Source organism: Piliocolobus tephrosceles, chromosome 15 (genome assembly GCF_002776525.5).
Source record: "Piliocolobus tephrosceles isolate RC106 chromosome 15, ASM277652v3, whole genome shotgun sequence".
NCBI lineage: Eukaryota > Metazoa > Chordata > Mammalia > Primates > Cercopithecidae > Piliocolobus > Piliocolobus tephrosceles.
The window spans coordinates 37,069,756-37,094,431 of record NC_045448.1 but is presented as its reverse complement, the minus strand read 5'-3'; the positions used below and the strand labels follow the sequence as shown (position 1 = coordinate 37,094,431).

The following is a 24,676-nucleotide window of genomic DNA, read 5'->3' as shown; positions in this document are numbered from 1 at the left end:
CATGCCACTGCACTCCAGCCTGGGGGACAGAGCGAGTCTCAAAAAAAAAAAAAAAAAAAAAAAGATTCCTTGTAAAGAATATTGAATTAAATGGTTAAATAAAGTTTTGGAACAGAAATCAAAAGCAATTGTGGTAGTTTTTTAATAAAAATTGACTAAAATTTGTTGAAGACTTCTATTAAATTTTACATCAACATTGGATATAATTGTACTGTGTTCTTCTTCATAGAAAATGTTCCTTTGAAGTGCTCTACTATTTATGAATAATAAATGTAGTTTTAGGCAAAGTTATGGATCTATATGGGTGAAATCACGGTGATTGTGATTTCAGTTACTGTTTTTTAGATAGTCTTTGAGTTTCTGAAATCATTTGGCTTTATTAAAGAGTAATATTTTGAGCATTTCTTTTTTAGGGCTTTTGGAGATTGTGACTTCAGTGCTTCTTCATCCAAGCATGGCTGCCCGACTTGCTGCTGCATGGTGTTTGCGCTGTGTGGCTGTGGCATTACCTTTCCAGCTGACACCATTTCTAGACAGGTGTGCAGAACGGCTCAACAACTTGAAGACCTCACCAGAAGCTGTTAGTGGATATAGTTTTGCAATGGCTGCTTTGTTAGGTGGAGTACATCAGTGTCCTTTGGGCATTCCTCATGCCAAAGGAAAGGTATGACAGAGATCCTAGATTTGTGAATGCTGTCACATGGGCTTTGGTCTTCATAGGAATGCTGCTGTGTTTGATGTTGAATGGGATGGTCAAATAACAGTTTTACTATATTAACATAAAACGTAGTGTTCTTACTATAGGGTTAGCAGACCCTAATTATAATTTGATATTTAATTCTGATGTAAGGATAATAGATTTTGTTTAAGTGTAGTAACATGTTATAATTTATTTTAGAGGGAAAGAATAAAAAACAGCCTAGGCAACATAGTGAGACCCCTTCATTACAAAAAATTAAAGTTAGCCAAGCTTCGTGGTCCTAGCTGCTGGGGAGGATGGGTTGGAAGGATCACTTGAGCCCAGGAGTTTGAGGTTACAGTGAGCTATGAACATGCCACTGTCCTCCAGCCTGGATGACAGACTAAGACCTACCCTGTCTCTAAAAAAAAAAAACCCAACCTTATACTAATATAGTAATTATTTGAAAGTCAGAGCTTTTCTTTCAGCTTTTCACATTGCTATATATTCAAAGATGTTAGGAGAATATGCTACTGTCATATTTAGCATTTTGATAATGTTTAATAAAAACTGAGTGGTTTTAATAAATCGTGGCTGGACATGGTGGCTCATGCCTGTAATCCCAGCACTTTGAAAGGCGAGGCAGGTGGATCATTTGAGGTCAGGAGTTTGACACCAGCCTGGTTGACATGGTGAAACCTTGTCTCTACTAAAAATACAGAAAAATTAGCCAGGCATTGTGGCCCATGCCTGTAATCCCAGCTACTTGGGAGGCTGATGCAAAAGAATCGCTTGAACCCAGGAGGCGGAGGTTGCAGTGAACTGAGATTGCACTACTGCACTCCAGCCTGGGTGACAGAGTAAGACTCCGTCTCAAAAAATAAAATAAAATAAAAATATGAGTAGCTTTTTTTTTTCTTTCTTCCTATTTATGCTACTATCACGGTTTTCTTCTCAGTAATCTTAAGTGTTTATATAAATATGTGAAACTTTACATAGGCAGATTGGGGCTAGAGTTTTAAATTTTTATTTTTTTTCTGAGACATTAAGCCCAGGTCCATTCATAGGAGTTACATAGCTACCGATGAAATCCAGACTTCCCTCTCACTTTGTCAAACAGTTGCTTCCTCATTCTCATTTTACTTAGACTTTCTGTCTTCCCCACACCTGCCATCTTCCTCACACCACTTTCATATTTTACATTTGCCTAGAGACCCTTAGGGACTACCCAGTACTCAGAGAGTAAAATATAATCTCCTTTGTCTGATAAACTGCTATCTTATAATTTGACTTCATTCCGTCTGTTCATTCTAATTTCCTGTTGCTCTGATTAGACTAGCTATCTTGCTTCCTTCTATGGCCTTTTTCAGCTTAGAAGGCTTTGCTTTGCTAACCTTGTAGTTTCATCTCCCCGCTTATTCAGCTGTACCAAATTTAAGTCTATACTAGCCATTCCGTGCGGATGTATACAGCAAAGCACTCAGAACAGGTCTAGCCCATGTGGCCACTAAATAAATGCTATCATTATTGGCACTATTATTCGACATTCAAAGATTTGTTGAACTCCTATTATGCATCTCCCATTGAGCTAACCTTGCCTGGGCGTGGTAGCTCAGACCTGTAATCCCAATGCCTAGGGAGGCTGAGGCTGGAGGATCACTTTAGGTCAGAAGTTTGAGACCAACCTGGGAAACATAGCAAGACCCTCTCATACAAAAAAAATGCAATTTTTAAAATTAGCCAAGTATGTTGGCATACACTTGTAGTCCTAGCTACTCAGGAGGCTGAGGTAGGAGGATCCCTTGAGCCCAGGAATTCCACGTTACACCAAGCTATGATTGTGCCACTGCACCCCAGCCTGGGTGACAGAGTGAGACCCTGTCTCTAAAAAACAAACAAATAAATAAACTAATCTTTTGGAGCTTACAGTCTTAGAAGACACAGGAAAAATGAGAAGTGGATTTGTCGCATGATGAAATGACGAAAGTAGTAGCACAGATGCTGTGTTAACTAACTTATTTTATCCTTGCAAGGCTGAGATAGGCATTCCTATGATTTCTGTTTTTACCAGTGATGGAACTAAGTTGTTTTAGATGAGAATGCGAGTAAATGGCAGAGATGGCATTTGGCCCTGGAGCTTGTCCTTAACTACTACACTGTTCTGGGTCTCTTCAGAGTCATCATTTCAGTCAAGACTGACCAGGTCTTGATGTCTTCGAAACATGCTAATAACATGAAAGGACAAAGTCTTCTTTTGTGTGGTTTTTTTTGTTTGTTTGTTTTGGAGGCAGAGTCTCACTCTGTCATCCAGGCTGGAGTGCAGTAGTGCGATCTTGGCTCACTGCAACCTCTGCCTCCCCAGTTCGAGCAATTCTCCTGCCTCATCCTCCCGCATAGCTGGGACTACAGGTGCCCGCCACCATGCCCAGCTAGTTTTTTTGTATTTTTTAGTAGAGACAGGGTTTCACCGTGTTGCCCAGGCTGGTTTTGAACTCCTGAGCTCAGGCAATACGCCTGCCTCAGCCTCCCAAAGTGCTAGGATTACAGTCATGAGCCACCGCGCCTGGCCAACTTCTTTTAAGTAAAGTATGCTAGTTATCTGTGTCCTTATTTAATTTAACTTCTTTGAATTAAAATCCAATTCTAAACTTTTCTTGCAGATGGTAGTTAGTATTGCTGAAGATCTTTTACGAACTGCTGCCCAAAATAGCAGGCTATCTTTACAGCGCACCCAAGCTGGCTGGCTTTTACTTGGAGCACTTATGACTTTAGGTATAATTATATTTGAGTAGGATTTTGTCACACTATAACCGTCAGTAGCCTGTAAAGTAAATTTAATTTAAAAGTATTAAACTTCACATTCTAGATTTTCATTGAAGTTGTAAAAATGGTAAAGCTGTTTTCCTCGTCATTTGCTAGTGGATTTCTCTTTTTGGTAATTATTGCTTAAGTACATTTAATGAAAAAGTTGTTAGCAAAGTTTCACTTTTACCGTCAGAATAACCTTTGTCTACCTGATGAGTTTAGTGTTTAAAAGAGACGAAAATAGGAGGAAAAATTCCATCCCCTAAGTGAAAGCAGCAATGTGATTTTAGTAGAGTGGTAAAGTCACATTTAATTGGTATTGGTATTTTCTGGGGTAACGCTTAATGTGTTTCACTCTTAAGTAGTATGACAGATCTGCAGTACAGGCAAAATTTAACTTGTACATAGTACAAAAATACCTATTATTGTGATGGGGCATGTTCACATTTTAGTTCATATGTTTAGCTGCTGCTGTAAAAAGTGTGTGCATATGTGTACTACAAAGTTATGATACAGATCTAAGCATCTGTCTATTGGAAATTATAGTTTGACCTACTTTTCTCTTCTGAAGAAAATAAAAAGTTGCAACTCATTTCCAGAAGTTTATGTTAAGTGGTATGTTAAATGAATTATTTAGCAGTGTAAATATAGATTCCTAGGTCTGAATTTATTACTTCTCCATGAAACTAAATTGACCATATAAATTACCCCCAAAACTGAGGAATATGTATATGTATGTGTGTGGGAGTGGGTGTATCTGTTTATATACATATATATATGAAAAAGACCTCATAGAATGTGTCCCAGATATATTTTATTGATAATATGCAATCCACCATTCTCAATACAGTTGGGTAATCCTTTAAAAATTGCTTTTTGTGTATTTTATGTTTGGATCCCAGAAGTATTGATAGTTTAAGGTGAATTTTATTATGCTTTGATCTATATTTTAATCAGTGAATAAAGTTTGAAAATAATGTAATTTTAGAGATCAAAATAGAGTGAAATGACAGATACTGTTAAATATCAGTATTTTACTCTATTTTCATCTCTAAAATTACGTAAAGTTTGTGTTGGGCTCATTTTCTTTGACACCTGTTTGTAAGGTTTGTTACATATACATGGTTTTGTATTCTCATTTTCTTGGTTAGGACCATCTGTTGTTCGTTACCATCTGCCCAAGATGTTGTTATTATGGCGAAATGTTTTCCCACGTTCCTTAAAGGAATTGGAAGCTGAGAAGGCCCGAGGCGATTCTTTTACCTGGCAGGTAACTTTGGAAGGTCGTGCTGGAGCCCTATGTGGTAAGAACTGAAAGGATTGTGCTTTCATAATGTTAGGATATTACTAAAATATTTGTAAAGTAAAAGAAACTAGGTCATGATAAATTCATAGGCTTTTAGATTTTAAAAAAGCTTTATAAATGATCCACTTCAGTTTGCTAATTTTGTAATAAAATTGAAGGGACTCTGAAAAACCGAGACTCTGAAAAAGTGTTTAGACCCGGTGGTTAGACAGGAACTAGAACCCAGTCCTCTTATTCCCACTTGTTGCTGTCTTACCTGTCAAAGAAGCACTGAGTCACCATGTGAAAAAAAAAAAAAAAAAACCCAGCAGCTATTTAAAGAAAAAGAAACTCAGAGTTACCAAAGTGATTGCATTTGCAGTTAGTCTTTTCATAATGGAGAAACAGCTGTTTTTTTACATCCTTATCAAATCTCCAAACCTTAATATATTTTTCAGATACCAACATTACAAAAATTACAGATACAGTTGTTTTTGTCTGGGAGTTACAGGAAATGCTAAGGTTTTGTTTCATTTGAGAACTAGAATGACATTGGATGTCCCAGTTCTTTTTTGGTTTATCCCAGGGTGAAAACTACTTCTTTTTCCAAACTGGGAGAGAGATACATGTTTAACCACAAGGGCAGCCAGTCAAGGGGGCACCTTTACTCACACATCTAGGAGGTGTTTTAGTCTTGGCTCTATTGCTGAAGGGCCAATAAAAATATTTTTTCTCACTGGACCATTTTTGTTTGTATACATATATATTTATGTAAATATATGTAAAAATTCAAAATGCAAAAATATATGTAGTGGCCGTGTGTGGTGGCTCATGCCTGTAATCCTAGCACTTTGAGAGGCCAAGGCAGGTGGATCACTGTCAGGAGTTCTAGACACGCCTGACCAATATGATGAAACCTCATCTCTACTAAAGATACAAAAATTAACCAGGCGTGGTGGCGGCCACCTGTAGTCCCAGCTACTCGGGAGACTGAGACAGAATTGCTTGAACCTGGGACATGGAGGTTGCAGTGATGTGGAGGTTGTAGTCAGCCGAGATCCCGCCACTGCACTCCAGCCTGGGTGACAGAGCGAGACTCCGTCTCAAAAAAATATATATATACATATACACATGTATACATATGTATCTGTAAAAATTGCAAAAATATATGTAAAAATTCATGTAAATTTTAAGGCATTGTTTATACACATAAATGGATATGTTTATAAACAGTGCCTTAAAATTTCTTTCTTTGTAGTCATCTGAATTCCTATGGGATTATAGTCCTCTGAATTTCCACCCACAGAAATCTCTCTAACCAGTACCTTCTCTTCCTCCATTTTTCTGTCCACCTTTTTTCTAGCCTTTTCCATGATTTTTCTTTGTAGTTGTTGCAAGTTTTCCTTTTGGTTCGACATGGTTTCAGAACCTTATATGTTGTAATAATTAAATATTATAACTGCCTTTATATTTATACAATTTTGTAAATTCATGTTCACAAAAGCTACCCCAAATTTGTCCTTTTAAACATTTTAGCCATGAGGAGCTTTGTTGCACATTGTCCTGAGCTCCTAACTGAAGATGTGATTCGAAAATTGATGACCCCTATTGAATGTGCCATGACCATGATGTCACAGTAAGTAAGCAATTAGGACAAGTTCACATCCTATTTTATATATTAAATATATAACAAATTATAATATATAATTAAATGTAATACTTCTCAGCCATGTTTTGTTCTTCTAGAATCATCTAGGAAACATATAAAACTGTATTTTTGTAATATAACTTTACAAATTACAGCAATGATGTGGACTGAAATGCAGTTGTATCTTAAAGTGTTTTTGTTACAGTGAAGATCACAACGTAAGCCAAAATGAAAATGTTTACTTATCAATGTACTTTGACAGTACATTGATACGTTGCTAAAAAAATGTATAAGTAATACTTATTCTGGTAAGCCAATACCAACTATGTTTTTGATATTTTAGCATTCCGTCTGTAATTAAAGCCCATGGAGCTCATCTGAAAGCCAGTGCTGCAATGGTCCGTTTAAGACTTTATGATATCTTGGCTTTGTTACCTCCAAAAACTTATGAAGGTAAATTAAAAATTTGTGGTATCTGATAAAAATTTTTCTTTACAGTTCTTCACTGTGTTATAAAGTCTGTCCAAGGCTTTCCCGCTGACTTACTTTGCAAAGGAAGGTCACCATTTTATTTTTCTTCATGTAGAGTAGCTAACGCTTGTTGACTGCTTACTGTGTTCTGGGTCTCATTTTTATCCGTTTGCATGTATTAGCTTCTTTGACTCTATTGCAACTTATGAGGCCATTAGTCCTATTTTATAGATGAAGAATCTCAGATTGAGAGACTTAAAGAAACTTAACTTACCCAAGACTTAGAGGTAGTTAAGTGGCAGAGCTTGGATTCAAATCTAGCTGGTTTATCTTCAAAGTATGCACTTTTTTTTTTTTGAGACGGAGTCTCGCTGTGTCGCCCAGGCTGGAGTACAGTGGCCGGATCTCAGCTCACTGCAAGCTCCGCCTCCCAGGTTTATGCCATTCTCCTGCCTCAGCCTCCTGAGTAGCTGGGACTACAGGCGCCCACCACCTCGCCTGGCTAGTTTTTTGTATTTTTTTAGTAGAGACGGGGTTTCACCGCATTGGCCAGGATGGTCTCAATTTCCTGACCTCGTGATCCGCCCATCTCGGCCTCCCAAAGTGCTGGGATTACAGGCTTGAGCCACCACGCCTGGCCCAAAGTATGCACTTTTAATGCTTCCTATATATTGTAATATAGCCAATATGCTTCCTGTATATTATAATATAGCCAATAATTCAAGGATCTGGAGGGAGAAATCAAATATTATATAAAACATTAATAGTAAGTAAACCATTGATTTCTTTCTAGTATCATCATGCCTAGGAATTTTGGTGTGCTATGGTTCATTGTTTATACATTATTGGGCAATAAATAGTAAATAATCATCATATCACATTTAATATATTTAAAATAAAGTATCTTTTTGTGTGTGTATGTTTCAGACAGGGTCTTGCTGTGTTGCAGAGGTTTGTCTCAATCTCTTAGGCTCAAGCAATCCTCCCGCCTCAGCCTGCTGAGTAGCTGGGACTACAAGCATGCTATGGCGCGCGCCTCTCTTTCCTCTATTTGAGTTTTTTGGTTATTTTAAATAATTTGGGCAAAAAGACACAATACAGTATATGAAAGGAAGTACCATTATTGTATATTAAAACCAGCATTTAAATAATAGATTTTTTTAAAGAAGAGAACAGAGACTTAATTATTTTATTCCTGTTGAACATGTTGCAGCTCTTTGTGGGCAATGATTATAATTTTCACAAAAATTATTCTTTTTAATCTGATCTGAAGTTCTGTTTTTTAGGATCTTTTAATGCACTTCTTAGAGAACTGGTAGCGGAATTCACTTTGACTGACAACTCAGCCAACACAACTACTTCCCTCCTCAGATCCCTCTGCCATTATGATGATAGTGTTCTTCTTGGTTCTTGGCTTCAGGAAACTGATCATAAATCAATTGAGGACCAGGTAATAAACCATACAGGGAAATGAAATACTGACTTAATCTGAAACAATGGTCCTATTATACATTATCACTTAAAAACAAAATAGTGTATAGAAAGGTTTAATCCTTCAGTGTTCTTAGACACTTACAGATGGCATCCTGATGGTAGTGAAAAAAGCTAAACAGGAAGAGTTAGAATTTGGCAAATTGTCTTTATTTAATATTCTTTGTATTTAGATACCTTGTGGTGGCTATGATAAAGATGAGTTTTAATTGGCTTTTTGGTTTTTGGTATTTTGTTTAAGTTTTGTTTTGGAATAGGTTGGAAAGGAATAAGTTAGTAGGTTGAAGATTTAGAACTTTTGCCCACTGAATATATTATTTGTTATGTACTTTTTTAAAAGACTGATTAAAGCCCCGTTTAAAATAATTGTTTGTGGGATTAAGTTATTGCTTATATTGTTCACGCAATAAGGTGGGTAGTGTAAACATGTTTTCAAATGAATAAAGCTTTTCTTAAAATTGTAGAAGGTGTTACTGATGATTTTTTAATGACCAAATTAACATTTTGGTCTGTTTTCAGATGTTCGGATCCAATCATTCTTTTTTTGTTGCCTTTTCTCCTTTTTCCTCTGCTGTAATCCTCATTCCTAATGTTTAATAAGTAGATTTCCTAAAGTAGATTTTGAATAATTTTTATTTCACTCTTTTGCAGCTCCAGCCAAACAGTGCATCAGGAAGTGGGGCTCTGGAACATGATCCTTCCTCCATTTATTTACGGATACCTGCTGGAGAAGCAGTACCTGGTCCCCTCCCTCTCGGAGTCTCAGTCATTGATGCCTCTGTGGCCCTTTTTGGTGTAGTGTTTCCTCATGTTTCTTATAAACACCGGTTAGTATAAAGGCAGTCAGGTAATTTTTGTTAAATACATATTATATTAAACAAAGAGTAGATTTTCTCATCCCAGTTAACTCTGCAATAAAGTGAGTTATTATAATACTTAAACAGTACTCTTACAGATTTACTAACATAAGTGACACATACATGATGAAAACAGTTGCATGCAAATTCCATATAATTTGAGACTGTATGTAAGATTTGACCCTGTGAACTAGCATCTGATATCCGTTCCATTGTGAACTGTGTATTCCTTAACAAAATTTTCATTATATATGCTAGAAATGACAGCTATTGGCAAAAAAAATGCATTATAATAGTTCGTTTGATAGTTCATAAGTAGGTCTTGACTATATCTTTAATTAAAGACGTCAATTTGCTAAGCCTGTTGACTTTGTTGTTGAAGAAGTAAATGGGTGAAAATTCCACTCCCTAATAGCATTTGTGAGATGATTCAAGTCTAGAACTTGGAAACTAACATAATTGGTTCTTTTTGTAATAGAAGCATTTTGGTTTGCTATATTCTATATCCATAGACACTATTCCTAGCTTTAGTAGGCAGTTTGCATGTTGTGATTTTCCCAAAAGGAAAACAGAAATGAATTAATACAAGACCATCACAGATAACTTAAAAGCTTTACAAAATTAAAATGCCTTAGAAATATTGTTGAGTCTGGTGTGGTGGCTTATGTCTGCAATCCCAGCACTTTGGGAGGCTAAGGCAAGAGAATTGCTTGAGGCCAGGAGTTTGAGACCAGCCTGGGAAACATAGTGAGACACTCATCTCTACAAAAATTACAAAATAAAAAATGTTTTTAATATGTAGGTTACTTGATTAATTGCTTTTTCATTTGAGGAGAAAAAATATATCTTTAAATATGTAGGTTACTTGATTAATTTCTCTTTCATTTGAGGAGAAAAAAGTTTAAATATGAAACTGTACCCTACCTAAATATCTTTAAGAACATTTGGTTGCCACATAAATGTTAAATGATGTTAAAGGTGGAAGAATCTTATAAAGCATCTATTTTAACATTTTGGTTTTAAATCTTAAGGAACTCCATATCTAAGAGTTTTTGGTTTACCCAAGGTTATACAACTAGTTATGAAAGTTATAACTGAAATCCAGGATTATCTTAATTCTATATGATTGCTTTTATAGAATAAGATGAAGTATAAATAAATAAATTCTATTAAAAATATAAACATAATAACATAAATATCCAACAGCAGGATAAGTGAATAAATAATAGAAAGTCCATTTGTGTAGAAACAATGTTTTGATAGAAGATGCTCATGATACAATGTAAATTAAAAAGGTAAAAAGCTATAAGTGATCCTACTTTGGTTTTTAACCAGCAGGCTGTGCAGCTTAATATATTTACTGCTGTTCTTAGTGCACTAAAGGTACTTACTTTTAAAAGTTTTTTAAAGCACATCAAAATGTGTGTGTATACACTTACATCTGAACCTATATCTTCATGTGAGTTTTGAAGAATGCTTTGACCTGAGACCTGTGGACTATTGTAAATTGAGCTTTAAATCCATAATTACAGCGACCTCAGGGAGATTTTATTACCAACTTTAGGTCATAATTGTCTTAGTACTAAATCCAACTTCCTTGGATTCTTTTGTTTCACATCATTTCTTTTTAGAAGAATACTATCTCACTCTCTTTTTATCAAAATCTTCTGAAATGGGCCGGGTATGGTGGCTCCCACTTGTAATCCCAGCACTTCGGGAGGCCAAAGTGGGTAGATCACCTGAGGTCAGGAGTTCAAGACCAATCTGGCCAACATGGTGAAATCCTGTCTCTACTAAAAATACAAAATTAGCTGGGTGTAGTGGTGAACACCTGTAGTCCCAGCTACTCAGGAGGCTGAGGCAGGAGAATCATTTGAACCCAGGAGGCAGAGGTTGCAGGGAGGCAAGATTGTACCATTGCACTCCAGCCTAGGCAACAAGAGGAAAACTCAGTCTCCAAAAAAAAAGACAGGGCGTGGTGGCTCACGCCTGTAATCCCGGCACTTTGGGAGGCCGAGGTGCTCAGGGCGGATCACTTGAGGTCAGGAGTTTGAGACCAGCCTGAGCAACATGGAGAAACCCGGTCTCTACCAAAAATACAAAATTAGCCGGACGTGGTGGCACATGCCTGTAATCCCAGCTGCTCGGGAGGCTGAGGCAGGAGAATTGCTTGAACCTGGGAGGCAGAGATTGTGGTGAGCCAAGATTGTGCCATTGCACTCCAGCCTGGGCAACAAGAGCAAAACTCTGTCTCAAAAGAAAAAGAGAAAAATCATCTAAGGTGGCCATGGATTTTTTTTTAATAAACCGATTCTTTTTTTTTATATTAATACAATGAACAATTCACTTCTGGTTTTTTAGATTTTAAAAAGTTAGCCAAAGCTAAATCTTTTTTGAACTTTCTCGAAAGCTTTGGAGGCTAGGACATGAGGTACTATTCTAAGAGTATTTTTAAAAAAGGAAAAAGAATTATACTACATTAAAAATTTTCTAACTTAAAAATCTTCCACAGAGTTACATAATTAATGATTGTTATCTGTACAAGAAACCTTGAGCATTTACTAGATGCCAGGTGCTTTGTTGGACACTGCTGTTAATGTTGAGGACCACTGCAATTATGACCTTATTTTGTTAATTGAAACTTAATATCTAGTCTCTTGTCTTGTTCCATTTAATAACCGCATGTCTGTATAATAATTTGGGAGAAGGAGATCTGGTTTGGACTAGCTGTGGGAATGAAATAGAAAAGAGATAGCGTGGGGAATTATTTGCTAAACAATTAACTCGTACTCTTCTTATCGGTTTTTGAGCCATATTGGAATAAAATTTGTCTCTAATGTGATTTTTTTCTTCTTGTTATAGATTACAAATGTTGGATCACTTTGCTGAATGTGTTAAACAAGCTAAAGGTGTTCGCCAGCAGGCTGTGCAGCTTAACATATTTACTGCTGTTCTTAGTGCACTAAAGGTATTTACTTTTAAAATGTGCTATTCTGAAATAAGATTTTAATTAATGCATTTAATAAGCCAGATATAGCAAGATTATTATAATGTTTATATGTATATCACTTGGTAACTATGCCTTTATATTAGCTTAATTAAATTACTTGAAACTTTATGTTAAGGCTCGGTGTAGTTAAATAAGCGTTTTATATTTTAATGTTGTTAAAGTTTATGTTTCAGTTTGAACTTCAGATTTTACAAGTGCCAATAAATTCTTTCAGAATTTTCAAAGATGTTTGATGAATGAAATCTGATATTCTACTGAAGGTTAACTAAATAGAACTGAAGCTTGATTTGTGGTTTAGGCCATAAATCATGTGAGGCAGTGTTATATAGTTGAAAGAATGTTGCATTTAGAGATTGTGTTCTAGTTAAGCTGCTGTAGGTTTGTGTCCAGAGTAATTTCCTTAACCTTTTTAAACTTTTTTTGAATTGTAGTTTCTACAGGTATGAAGTAGAATACAGTAGTCCCTTCCTTATCCACAGTTTTGCTTTCTGCAGTTTCAGTTACCTATGGTCAACTGTGGTTTGAAAATACTTTAAATGGAAAATTCCAGAAATAATTTATAAGTTTTCAGTTGTGCAGCATTGTGAGTAGCATGATAAAATCTTGTGCAGTCCTGCTTCATCTTGCCCTGTCCTGCCTAGGACGAAAATCATCTCATTGTCCAGTGATTCCACACTTTCTGCCCTACCTGTCTGCTAGTCACTTAGTCACCATCTGTCTCAGTTATCTGATGGGCTGCTGCGGTATGGCAGCACGTATGTTCAGGTAACCCTTATTTTACTTCATACTGGCCCCAAAGTGCAGAAGTAGTGATTCTGGCAGTTTGGATATGCCAAAGGGAAGCTGTAAAGTGCTTCCTGTAAGTGAAAAAGAGAAAGTTCTCAAGAAGGAAAGAAATAATATCATGTGCCAAAATTGCTGAGATCTACAGGAAGGACAAGTCTTCTGTCTGAAATTGTGAAGAAGGAAAGAGGAATTTGTGTTAGTTTTGCTGTCCCATCGCAAATTACAAAAATTACGGCCACGGTATGTGGTAAGTGCCTAGTTAAAATGGAAAAGGCATTAAGTTTGTGAGTAGAAGATGTGAACAGAAACAAGTTCCCATTGACAGCAATCAGGTTCCTAATCCCATGGTCAGACATCCAAGGTGGTCCTTGGAATGTGTCCCAGAGGGGACCACTGTTACAAATATTTTGCCTATCTCACGGAGTTCATGCATCATATTAGGCACTCTATCATAACATATTTGAATACTTTTTATATTATTTAGCACTAAGCTTAAAGTATTGTTTTAAAGTAAAATGGTAACAAATACGTGTTTGCATGAGCATGTCTTAAGCCTGACTTAAGTCATGTTTTGTAAACATCAGGGGAAAAGGGACATATATAGGCATTGATTATAGAAATAAAGGTTTGGGGCCAGGCATGGTGGTAATCCCAGCACTTTGGGAGGCCAAGGCGGGGGTATCACCTGAGGTCAAGAGTTTGAGACCAACCTGGCCAACATGGTGAAACCCCATCTCTACTAAAAATACAAAAATTAGCCGGGCATGGTGTCAGGCACCTGTAATCCCAGCTACCAGGGAGGCTGAGGCAGGAGAATCACTTAAACCTGGGAGGCGGAGGTTGCAGTGAACCGAGATCATGCCATTGCACTCCAGCCTGGGGGACAGAGCAAGACTGTCTCTCAGAAAAAAAAAAAAAAAAATACAGGTTTGGACCATTTATATAACCATTAGTATATACTCTATGAAGAGACCGTCAACTAATTTGGACCTGTGAGTTTTTTAAAAAAGGAATGGGGTGGTCATGATCTCCTTCAGTGATTGGGAGAATGGTGAACCAACTGTAATGTTGCTGTACCGATTACACTTTTCTTCATAGATATGCTAATGCCTCTGTTGTAGTTAACATTTTCCCCATGCAATGTGACATAGATTTTTGGTCTCAAATAAGTAAATTAAGTTCCAGGGTGGTAAGTACAGTGAGAACAAAGAGAGTGACATTTAATATGATGAACAAACTACTTCATTCAGTTACTGATTATTTTTTTTTTTAACCATCTTTTTTTTTTTTTTTGAGATGGAGCTTCACCCTGTTGCCAGGCTGGAGTGCAGTGGCGTGATCTCGGCTCACTACAACCTCCGCCTCCTGGGTTCAAGCGATTCTCCTGCCTCAGCCTCCCGAGTAGCTGGGATTACAGGCACGCGCCATCATGTCCAGCTAATTTTTGTATTTTTAGCAGAGACGGGGTTTCACCATTTTGGCCAGGATGGTCTCAATCTCCTGACCTCATGATCTGCCCCCCTCGGCTTTCCAAAGTGCTGGGATTACAGGCGTGAGCCACTGCACCTGGCCACCTCATTTGTTTATTTTATTTTGTTTTGTTTTGTTTTGTTTTTTTGGAGATGGAGTCTCGCTCTGTCGCCAGGCTGGAGTGCAGTGGTATGATGTTGGCTCACTGCAGTCTCATCTCCGCCTCCCAGGTTCAGGCGATTCTCCTGCCTCAGTCTCCTGAGTAGCTGGGATTGCAGGCACATGCAGCCACACCCAGCTAATTTTTTTTTTTTGTATTTTTAGAAGAGACAGGGTTTCACCATGTTGGCCAGGATGGTCTCGATCTCCTGACCTCATGATCTCCCCACCTTGGCCTCCCAAAGTACTGGGATTACAGGTGTGAGCAACCACGCCCGGCCTCATTTTGTTTTTAGATATATGTTGATTACACTGTTTAAGTCATATAATTGTCTTCTGTGAAATTTTTATATAAACTATTCGAAGTTTCATACTCATCAAGAGTTTTCCTCTTTCCAAATATTTGCCGTTGATTCTGAAATCACTTTTTTGTTAAAGATGTCTTAAAAGATAGAACCAATCCGTTTAATGGTTTGTGCTCTATTTCATAACAGGTGAAATAGGAGAATGTTTCCTTAGAGTGATAAATTTCAGTTAAATAATGGTTGATTTAGTAATACAGTGTCCTTAATATATGTAAGCAACTTTTAAGTACTAGTCTTTGAATAGAGACACTCTTTGTAATTAGGGAATGTTTTATAGATCATATTCTGAAATCGTATTTAGGAAAGTAATTACCATGAATTTAACAGTTACAGATTCTAGGCGTTAGTACATACATGTGAAAATTGACTGAAGACAATAACTTATGAAGATGTATGTATATTTTAGAAAGATTGCAGCATATATTTTTCCTTTATTTGATATGAATTGCAACGCCAGGTGTGCCTATAATCCCAGCACGTTAGGAGGCTCAGGCAGGAGGACTGCTTGAGCTCAGGAGTTTGAGACCAGCCTGGGCAACATAGTAAGACCCTGTCTCTACAAAAATTTTTTTAAAATTAGCCCAGCAGGCTAATTTTTTGCAGGCACGCACCTACAGTCCCAGTTACTCAGGAGGCTGAGGTGAGAGGATTGCTTAAGCTCAGAAGGTCGAGGCTGTAGTGAGCAGTGATTGTGCCACTGCACTCCAGCCTGGGCAAGGGAGCAAGACCTTGCTTTAAAAAAAAAAAAAAAAAAAATCATGAATTATGAATTGCTGTCTTTTTTTTTTTTTTTTTTTTTTAATGTAGGGCTTAGCTGAAAACAAAAGTACTTTAGGACCTGAGGAAGTTCGTAAATCTGCTCTAACACTGGTTATGGGTGCTCTGGACAACCCAAACCCCATCCTACGTTGTGCGGCAGGGGAAGCTCTTGGAAGAATGGCTCAGGTGGTTGGAGAAGCAACTTTTATTGCTAGAATGGCCCAATATAGCTTTGACAAGTAAGTGAGTTTCTTTACTAACAAGTTTCATATGTAGGCAAAGATGTCTTTTAAATAATAATTAACTGGAGTATATGTTTTCCACATGGTATATAACATATGCTAATATTTTGTGGGTTTTTTTGTAATGATGTCAATTTTTAATTTAGCAGTTGATTCAACTCTAGAATCTGGGAAAGTTGTAATATGTTAAATACTTTCTGTGTGGAGAGGGCTTCTAATCCAGCTCTTGAATGTTACTTAATGGAATCAAGAAAAATGTTAATAAGGACTTCTCTTAGTTACGTGTATTCACTGAAGAGGTCCTCTGAAGTCATTGTCTCTTCTCCCTGCCTTTCCTTGTCCCTCTTTATTCTTTCTGTTAATTATCCACTTTTTGGGATAAGCCATTCTTTTTCTAACTGCTACCAAGTTTTCCTCTTAAATTATGACTGAAACAGAATAGTTAAGTATCAAGTTTTAAGGATTTACTTACATGTTAATTATAAAGAGTGATCTCAGAGACCCAAATAAGTATCATTAAGGTGATGAGTTGCAGTTATTAGTGACTGTCGAGTTGTTAATCAAGTACATAAGTAGAGAAATTAAAAATCAAGGATTGTCAAGAATTAACACTGTGTTATGTAAATTATATCATTCTTAGCTATCGTGTATATTGAGTATTAAATATACCAAACTACATCATGATCATTAATAAAAGAGAAAGAGTATGAAGCAGTGGCTATGAAGTAGTAGTTCTGAAGAATATGTATTTGCTGAATTATTGCATATCTGTAAATAGCTTTCCTTGTCTTGACTTGTGAATGGCAGTTTGATTGGTTATTCGATAATGCCCTAATGCACTAAGGATAATATGAGCAGGCAGAAAACAGTTAAAATATAACCAGACACTTAATCTTCTGCAGAATGATTGCTGCTATTTTCTAGCAATAGATTAGTTTTCCTCTTTCCAAATATTTTCCATTGATTATGAAATAGCTTTTTATTAAAGATTTATTAAAAGATAGAAACAATCTTAGTTATCCATTTAATGTTTTGTGCTCAGTTCATAACAGGTGAAGTAGGAGTATGTTTCTTTAGAAAGCTCTTGAAGGGTATCTTTTTTTTAATTACAAGGAGTTTTATTTTGTATGTCCTTGGCCTGGCGCATTGTCTTCTGCCTGTAATCCCAGCACTTTGGGAGACTGAGGTGGGTGGATCACTTGAGCCCAAGAATTCTGGATCAGCCTGGGCAACATGGTGAAACCCTGTCTCTACAAAACATACAGAAACTAGCTGGGCATGGTTGCCTGTACCTGTAGTCCCATCTACTTGGGAGGCTGAGATGGGAGGATCGCTTGAGCCTGGGAGGTGGAGGTTGCAGTGAGCCAAGACCATGCCATTACTCTCCAGCCTGGGTGACAGAGCAAGACTCTGTCTCAAAAAAAAAAAAAAAAAGTATGTGTCCTCAATATCTGTAGGATACTGTATTTATTTTGTACTTTGAAACACAAGGGCATTTCATTTATTCATACCTGCCCAATTTAGTGGTTTACAAGTATTATCAGTGCTTGCCTTCATTATCTTTTTCAAATCCTTAATTGTGATCTAAAATAATTATTATGAAGATTTTGTTACTCATTTTTTCACATTTTATTTAAAACTGGGATTTTTCTTAAATTTTGTATGAAATGTCATAATATTTGGCAGCATTTTAATTCTTTTATACTGCTATGTAAAGTAATGGTACATTTTTAAAAACTATGGTGTCTTAGATTTGGCAGAATCTGGCTGTATTTTGGAAAAACTTGTCTTTCACAGCCTCATTATATTAGACTGTTTTCATCAACAATCATCTCTTGCTGATATAATATCTGACTGTGAAACGCTAAAATCACCTATCGCTACAGGTCTGTCATCGATATTTGCACATTGAAATCTTATGCTAACTTAGCATTAACACAGAAATTCACAGAAATTAAAATAGGAATCATTCTGTAAACCATCCTAAGGAAGTCAATAGGGAGTACCTTTCAATTGCTTAAGACCCAGTTCGGATAAAAATAAAAATCTTTGATAGTTGAATTTATTTCCATTCAACTGAAAGTCACTTTGAGACCTCTGAGAAATGTATATTCTTATATCTCAGATTATTTACTGTGAATAGATGATTATCACTGTGAACATTGATTCTACTTTGTAGTTCACTAAACTGTTACTTTTTGAGAAGTAATAACACAAAGGTAACTTTCTAATCTATATAATGTTTTAGAATTCACAGATTGCATTTATTCTTAACTTCTTTATTCCTCAAAACAACTGCTCTTTAGTAATAATAATAATTTCACTTAGATAAAGAAATGGAGGCTTAGAGAGGTAAAGATTACTTAGCCGAGGATAGATATATGTTAGAAATACTGTTACGGATAGACCTAGTTTACTTCATTCATTGCTACTTTTCTTTTTTGGTTTTTTCTTTTTTTTTGAGATGGGATCCTGCTGTGTTGCCCAGGTTGGTCTCAAACCCCTTGGCTAAAGCAGCCCTCTCACCTCAGCCTCTTGAGTAGTTGGGATTTCAGGAGGGACACACCACACCCAGCTTCATTTTTTTTTTTTTTTTTTTGAGATGGAGTCTGGTTCTGTCACAGGTGCAATCTTGGCTCACTACATCCTCTACCTCCCAGCTTCAAGTCATTCTCTTTCCTTAGCCTCCCATGTAGCTGGGATTACAGGTACACACCACCATGCCTGGCTAATTTTTGTATTTTTAGGAGAGACAGCATTTCACCATGTTGACCAGGCTAGTCTTGAACTCCTGACCTTAGGTGATCCACCCACCTCGGCCTCCCAAAGGGCTGGGATTACAACCATGAGCCACTGCACCCAGCCTGCCACATTTCTTAACATCTGTTCTGTGACAGCACTTAGAATTTTCTGTTGTTTACAATAGGCAAACTGGCCAACTAGAGTCTTGGGGATGATGATTCATCTCTCGATTTTTTTTTTTTTTTTTTTTTGAGACTGAGTCGTACTCTATTGCGCAGGCTGGAGTGCAGTGGCGCAATCTCAGCTCACTGCAACCCTCTGCCTCCTGGATTCAAGTGATTCTTGTGCCTCAGCTTCCTGAGTAGCTGGGATTATAGGCGACCGCCACCACGCCCAGCTAAGTTTTGTATTTTTAGTAGAGATGGAATTTCACCATGTTGGCTAGGCTGGTCTTCAACTCCTGACTTCAAATGATCCACCCACCTTCGCCTCCCAAAATGCAGCGATTACAGGCATGAGCCACTGCGCCTGGCCCATCTCCACCTTTTTTTTTTTTTTTTTTTTCCAGTAGAGATGGGATTTCACCATGTTAGCCAGGATGGTCTCGATCTCCTGACCTCGTGATCCACCCGTCTCGGCCTCCCAAAGTGCTGGGATTACAGGCTTGAGCCACCGCGCCCGGCCTTGACTTTTATGAGGTTGTCAGAAGTATGGTTGTGGATAGCTTATTGAGAGTTTTAATAAAGTTTTGAAAATACAACCAAAATTGCTTTTTAGGCTGCTTTGTTAATTTAGTTGCTTTATTCTTAGTAGTAGTTTGTTCTGTTTTCTAATAGTAGTTGACTGTACTGGTGCGTGATTATGAGTCATAGTATTTTATGGCTTAAAAAAGTATTCCTTCATAGCTCCTTTTATTTGCTCCTTTCCATTGTTTAAAATGAGGTTTATATGTTAGCTTCATTTCAAATCTCTACATTACTAGTTAAATATGAACAAAATGATGAAATCTGTTCTTTCAGATACACATTAAAAGAACATACAGGACTTTCACTGCCATTAATGGTGGAGAAACAGGGACTATATTTACCCTTGTGTCTTAAACTGCTAGAAAAACAGATAAATAAAACAACAGTTTTGAGACATTGGACAACAGCCAGCATAGGACAGTGATTCCTAGGGATGGGAAAGAAACAAAGGGAACACTAACATTGCTCCAGATTACTGCTTGAAGAAAGTTTCCAGCCTTAAGTACAGAAATAGGAAACCCAAACTTGAGGAGAGAGCATTTGCAATTTGGGGAGGCAAGGTAGCTAGAACGTGTAAGGTGGAATAACAGAGAGGAGAGAGCTGCACAGGGAGAGAGCTGTGAACGGAAGGGTCATCTAAAGTCTTTTCTGAATACTGATATGTGCAAGAATACAAGGAAACTACCCAAGACCAGGGAAAAAACCACCAAAAGGGAATAGGTGAAACAGTGTTCAGAACTCACAGGGCTGAGAATATTTTGTGTTCCCACTATTCAGAATAGAAAGACCTCCTGAGGTGAAGCCCTCAGAACGATAATTGCTTCAGTAATGGGAGCAATGTCCCTGACCCACCCTAAAAAAGCTTAAAAGCAAACCTTGAAAAAATGAAACTGATTCTTAGTAGTAGCTTAACTATATCCCAGAACAAAACTCAACAATATTTAAAGGAATACAATAAATGGAGCAACTCAGCATTGTAAAATTCATAATATCCTGTATCCAATCAAAAATTACCAGACACATAAAGAAACAGAAAGATAAGAACTCTTACTTGGAGAAAACATCAATCGATAGAAACAGGCCCAGAAATGGAAAAAAAAAAAAAATGATGAAATTAGCAAAAAATATTAAAAGAGCTGTTATAAATATGCTTTACATTTTCAAGGAAGTACAGGAAAACCTAAGCATGATATGAGAAAAAGAATTTGTAAGAACAGCCCAAAGGAAACTTCTAGAAGTGTAAAATGTGTGTGTGAAATGAAAAAATACGGCTGGGCATGGTGGCTGACGTCTGTAATCCCAGCACTTTGGGAGGCCGAGGCAGGCGGATCACAAGGTCAGGAGATTGAGACCACGGTGAGACCCCGTCTCTACTAAAAAAAAAAAAAAAATTAGCCGGGCGTGGTGGCGGGTGCCTGTAGTCCCAGCTACTCAGGAGGCTGAGGCAGGAGAATGGCTTGAACCCGGGAGGCAGAGCTTGCAGTGAGCCAAAATAGCGCCCCTGCACTCCAGCCTGGGCGACAGAGCGAGACTCTGTCTCAAAAACAAAAACAAAAACAAAAAAAAGAAATGAAAAAATACACTGGATAGGATTTACAGAGGATTAGACAATAATGTAGGAAACAGCAGGTCAGTCAGCTGTATTTGTGTATTGACATCTTACACCAGCTTAGAATTAAGACTGAAATTCACAGAAATTGAGAAAAGAATCATTCCAGTAATGTTGAAGACATAGAAACTATCAAAAATGTGGCACAGAGAGAAAAAAGACTGGAATTAAAAATGAACAGAGTCTCAGTGACTTCTGGGACCAATATCAAGCTGTGTAACACGCATGTAAGTGAAATCTCAGCAAAGGGTAGGTCAGAAACTCTCAGACATTGCCAGTAGAAATGCAGAATGACACTTTGGAAGATTGTTTGATGGTTTCTTATAAACATAAATATACACTTCTGTTTCGCCTAGCTGTTCTACTTCTAGGTATTTACCTAAGAGAAGTGAAAATGTGCGTGCATACAAACACTTGTACTCAAACTTTTATAGTAGCTTTATTTATGAGAGCCAGAAACTGGAAAGTATCCACAATTATCGATGGTTGAATAGATAAATAGTGATGTATTCATAAATGGAATATTGCTCAGCCATATAAAAAGAGCAAACTACTTATACAATAAATTGGATGAATCTTAAAAGCATTATTCTATGTCAAAGAATCCAGACCCCAAAGACTAGGTACTGTCTGATTTCATTTGTATGAAACTGTATAAAAGGTAAAACTATAGTGATAGAAGACAGATCAATGGTTGCCAGGATGTTGGGGGAAGAAATATGACAACAAAGGGACCTAAGGCAACTTTTTGTGGTGATGAAAATGTCCTATATCTTGTGTTGTCAGTATGGCAACCACTACCCACATACAACTGTTGAGCAATTGAAATGCATTTTGCCCAAATTGATACAAGCTATGAGTGTGTAATACATACTGGATTTTGAAGACTTAGTTCAAAAAAAGAATGTAAAATATCTCAATGATTTGGTATATTGATTACATCTTGATATTTTAATATTTTGGATATATTGAGTTAAATAAAATTTATTGAGATTGATTTCAAGACAGGAGGATCACTTGAGGCCAGGCGTTTGAGACCAGCCTGAACACTAAAATTTTCAATTCTGTTAAAAAATAATAATAATTTCACCTGTTTCCTTTTTGTCTTCTGGAGTGTGGTGACTAGAATATTTTGAATTACATATGTGATTTCTATTAGGGACTTCAAAAAGTTCTTGGAATAATAGAATGAAAAGGTACAAGTAAAAAATATAAACTTTTTTCTTGACATAAGCTCCATCAGGTTCAAGACACTTTTGTAAGTGATGATACCAGCCATTTAGTTCATCCTAAATAACTGAGAATCCTGGGAATTTAACCATGTCAGTGAAGTCTTTTTGGCATTATTAGCTGAAGAAAAATGAGCACGCTTTGAATATTTTTTTTAAGATTAGGAGACAAACAAACAAAAAGTCATAAGAAGCCAAATCAGGACCATAAAGTGGTTGTCTAATGACTTTCCACTGAAACTCTTGCAGAATTGCCCTTGGAGAAGAACTCTCTAGTGAAGCTTTCCCAGTCATTTTTCCGCTAAAGCTTTGGCTAACTTTCTCAAAACACTTTTATAATGAGCAGATGCTATTGTTCTTTGGCCCTCCAGAAAATCAAGCAGCAAAATGTATTAAGCATTCCAAAAAACTGTTGCCATGACCTTTGCTCTTAACTAGTCCACTTTTGCTTTGACTGAACCACTTTTACCTCTTGGTGTCTGTTGATTTGATTGTGCTTTGTGTCAGGTTCTTACTGTTACAGTCATGTTCCATCTCCTGTTAACAGTTCTTGAAAGAAATGCCTCAGGATCTTGATCTCACTTGTTTAAAATTACCATTGAAAGTTCTGCCTTGTCTGCAGCTGATTTGGTTAGAACAGTTTTGACACACATCAAGTGGAAAGTTTGCTCAACTTGAGCAGTCAGAATTATGTTAGCTGAACCAGTTGAGATATGTATGTTGTTGGCTGTTATTTCTGCTGTTAATCATCAATACTCTTCAGTTAGGGCACAGATAAGATGCATTCTGCATTATTTTCTCTCAAATTGATGGGTGTGGTCTTCAGCCGTTGGACTTCATCTTCAACATTATCTCATTCCTTGTCTTCTTTTTTTTGAGACAGAGTCTCACTCTGTCGCCCAGTCTGGAGTGCAGTGGCGTGATCACGACTCACTACAACCTCTGCCTCCTTGGTTCAAGTGATTCTCCTGCCTCACCCTCTGAAGTAGCTGAGATCACAGGCACAATGTGCCACCATACTCAGCTGATTTTTTATTTTTAGAAGAGATAGGGTATCACCATGTTGGCCAGGCTGGTTATGAACTCCCGGCCTCGAGTGATCCACCCGCCTTGGCCTCCCAAAGTGCTGGGATTACAGGTGTGAGCCACTGTGCCCAGCCTGCCTCATCTCTTCTTAAAACGAGGTATTCATTTTCATTTGCTGATATCTTTGAGAGCCTTGTCCCCACAAACTTTCATAAAGCATCGGTGATTTCACCATTCTTCCACCCAAGCTTCACCATAAATTTGATCTTTGTTATTACTTCAGCTTTAGCAGAATTTATGTTTTTCTGATAGGGGCACTTTTCAAACTGATGTCTTATCCTTCTTAGTGCCTAAAACTGGATCCTGTTCAAATGTGTTATAACAAGTTAGTACAAGTTTGTTTTGGTACCCCAAAATATTGAAATCCATGTATACTTCTTGCATAATGCGTAGTTTCCATGAACTTTTTGAAGACCCCTCATATTCATCTTGAACATCCCTGTTCTAATGATTATGCCGTGGTTACATACTGTATACTTATCAAAACTCATTAAATTGTATATTTTTATATACATTTAAAATGTAATTGTATACCTGAAGTTGGTGCATATTGTATATGAGTCTCAAAGCTTGTTTTTTAAAGTAATGTTCATCTCCTTTTATGTATTTGAATTCATTTAAAATATATTTCATGGGCCGGGTGTGGTGGCTCAAGCCTGTAATCCCAGCACTTTGGGAGGCCGAGATGGGCGGATCACGAGGTCAGGAGATCGAGACCATCCTGGCTAACACGGTGAAACCCCGTCTCTACTAAAAAGTACAAAAAACTAGCTGGGCGAGGTGGCAGGCGCCTGTAGCCCCAGCTACTCGGGAGGCTGAGGCAGGAGAATGGCGTGAACCTGGGAGGCGGAGCTTGCAGTGAGCTGAGATCCGGCCACTGCACTCCAGCCCGGGCGACAGAGCGAGACTCCGTCTCAAAAAAAAAAAAAAAAAAAAAAATATTTCACAAAGAAAAAAGATTGACCTTTTTAAAAGAGGTTCAAATCATAATTATAGGGTATTTCTTAACTGTAAAATATTTTATGTAATACTGTGAATACAAATACCTTTTTACTATTTTTAAAACCAAACCCAAAAGTTATTATTTTATTTTTTAAAAATATAAAAATTTTTCAAATAAGTCTTGGCTTTTCAAGGAATAATTAATATTAAAAATGAGTTGTCAGATTTTCTCTGAAATTAAAATAGGCTTTATTCAGTCAAATGTATGTTTTTAACCTATTATTATTATTATTAT

General features: G+C 37.1%; 1 protein-coding gene across 6 annotated transcripts in view; it reads left to right on the top strand.

Moving 5' to 3' along the window:
* HEATR5B (HEAT repeat containing 5B) overlaps positions 1 to 24,676 on the top strand; it is a 108,501-nt gene that overhangs the window by 19,456 nt on the left and 64,369 nt on the right. For all 6 annotated transcript variants that reach the window (XR_002732431.2, XR_002732432.2, XM_023216346.3 and 3 more), the window contains exons 10-18: positions 414 to 664; positions 3,340 to 3,451; positions 4,636 to 4,788; positions 6,306 to 6,405; positions 6,761 to 6,870; positions 8,175 to 8,338; positions 9,031 to 9,206; positions 12,099 to 12,204; positions 15,834 to 16,024. Coding sequence is in view for 4 of the 6 variants with exons in the window: in XM_023216346.3 (XP_023072114.1) it covers positions 414 to 664; positions 3,340 to 3,451; positions 4,636 to 4,788; positions 6,306 to 6,405; positions 6,761 to 6,870; positions 8,175 to 8,338; positions 9,031 to 9,206; positions 12,099 to 12,204; positions 15,834 to 16,024 (1,363 nt within the window). In the remaining 2 variants the exon portion in view is untranslated. The remainder of the gene's footprint in view (positions 1 to 413; positions 665 to 3,339; positions 3,452 to 4,635; positions 4,789 to 6,305; positions 6,406 to 6,760; positions 6,871 to 8,174; positions 8,339 to 9,030; positions 9,207 to 12,098; positions 12,205 to 15,833; positions 16,025 to 24,676) is intronic.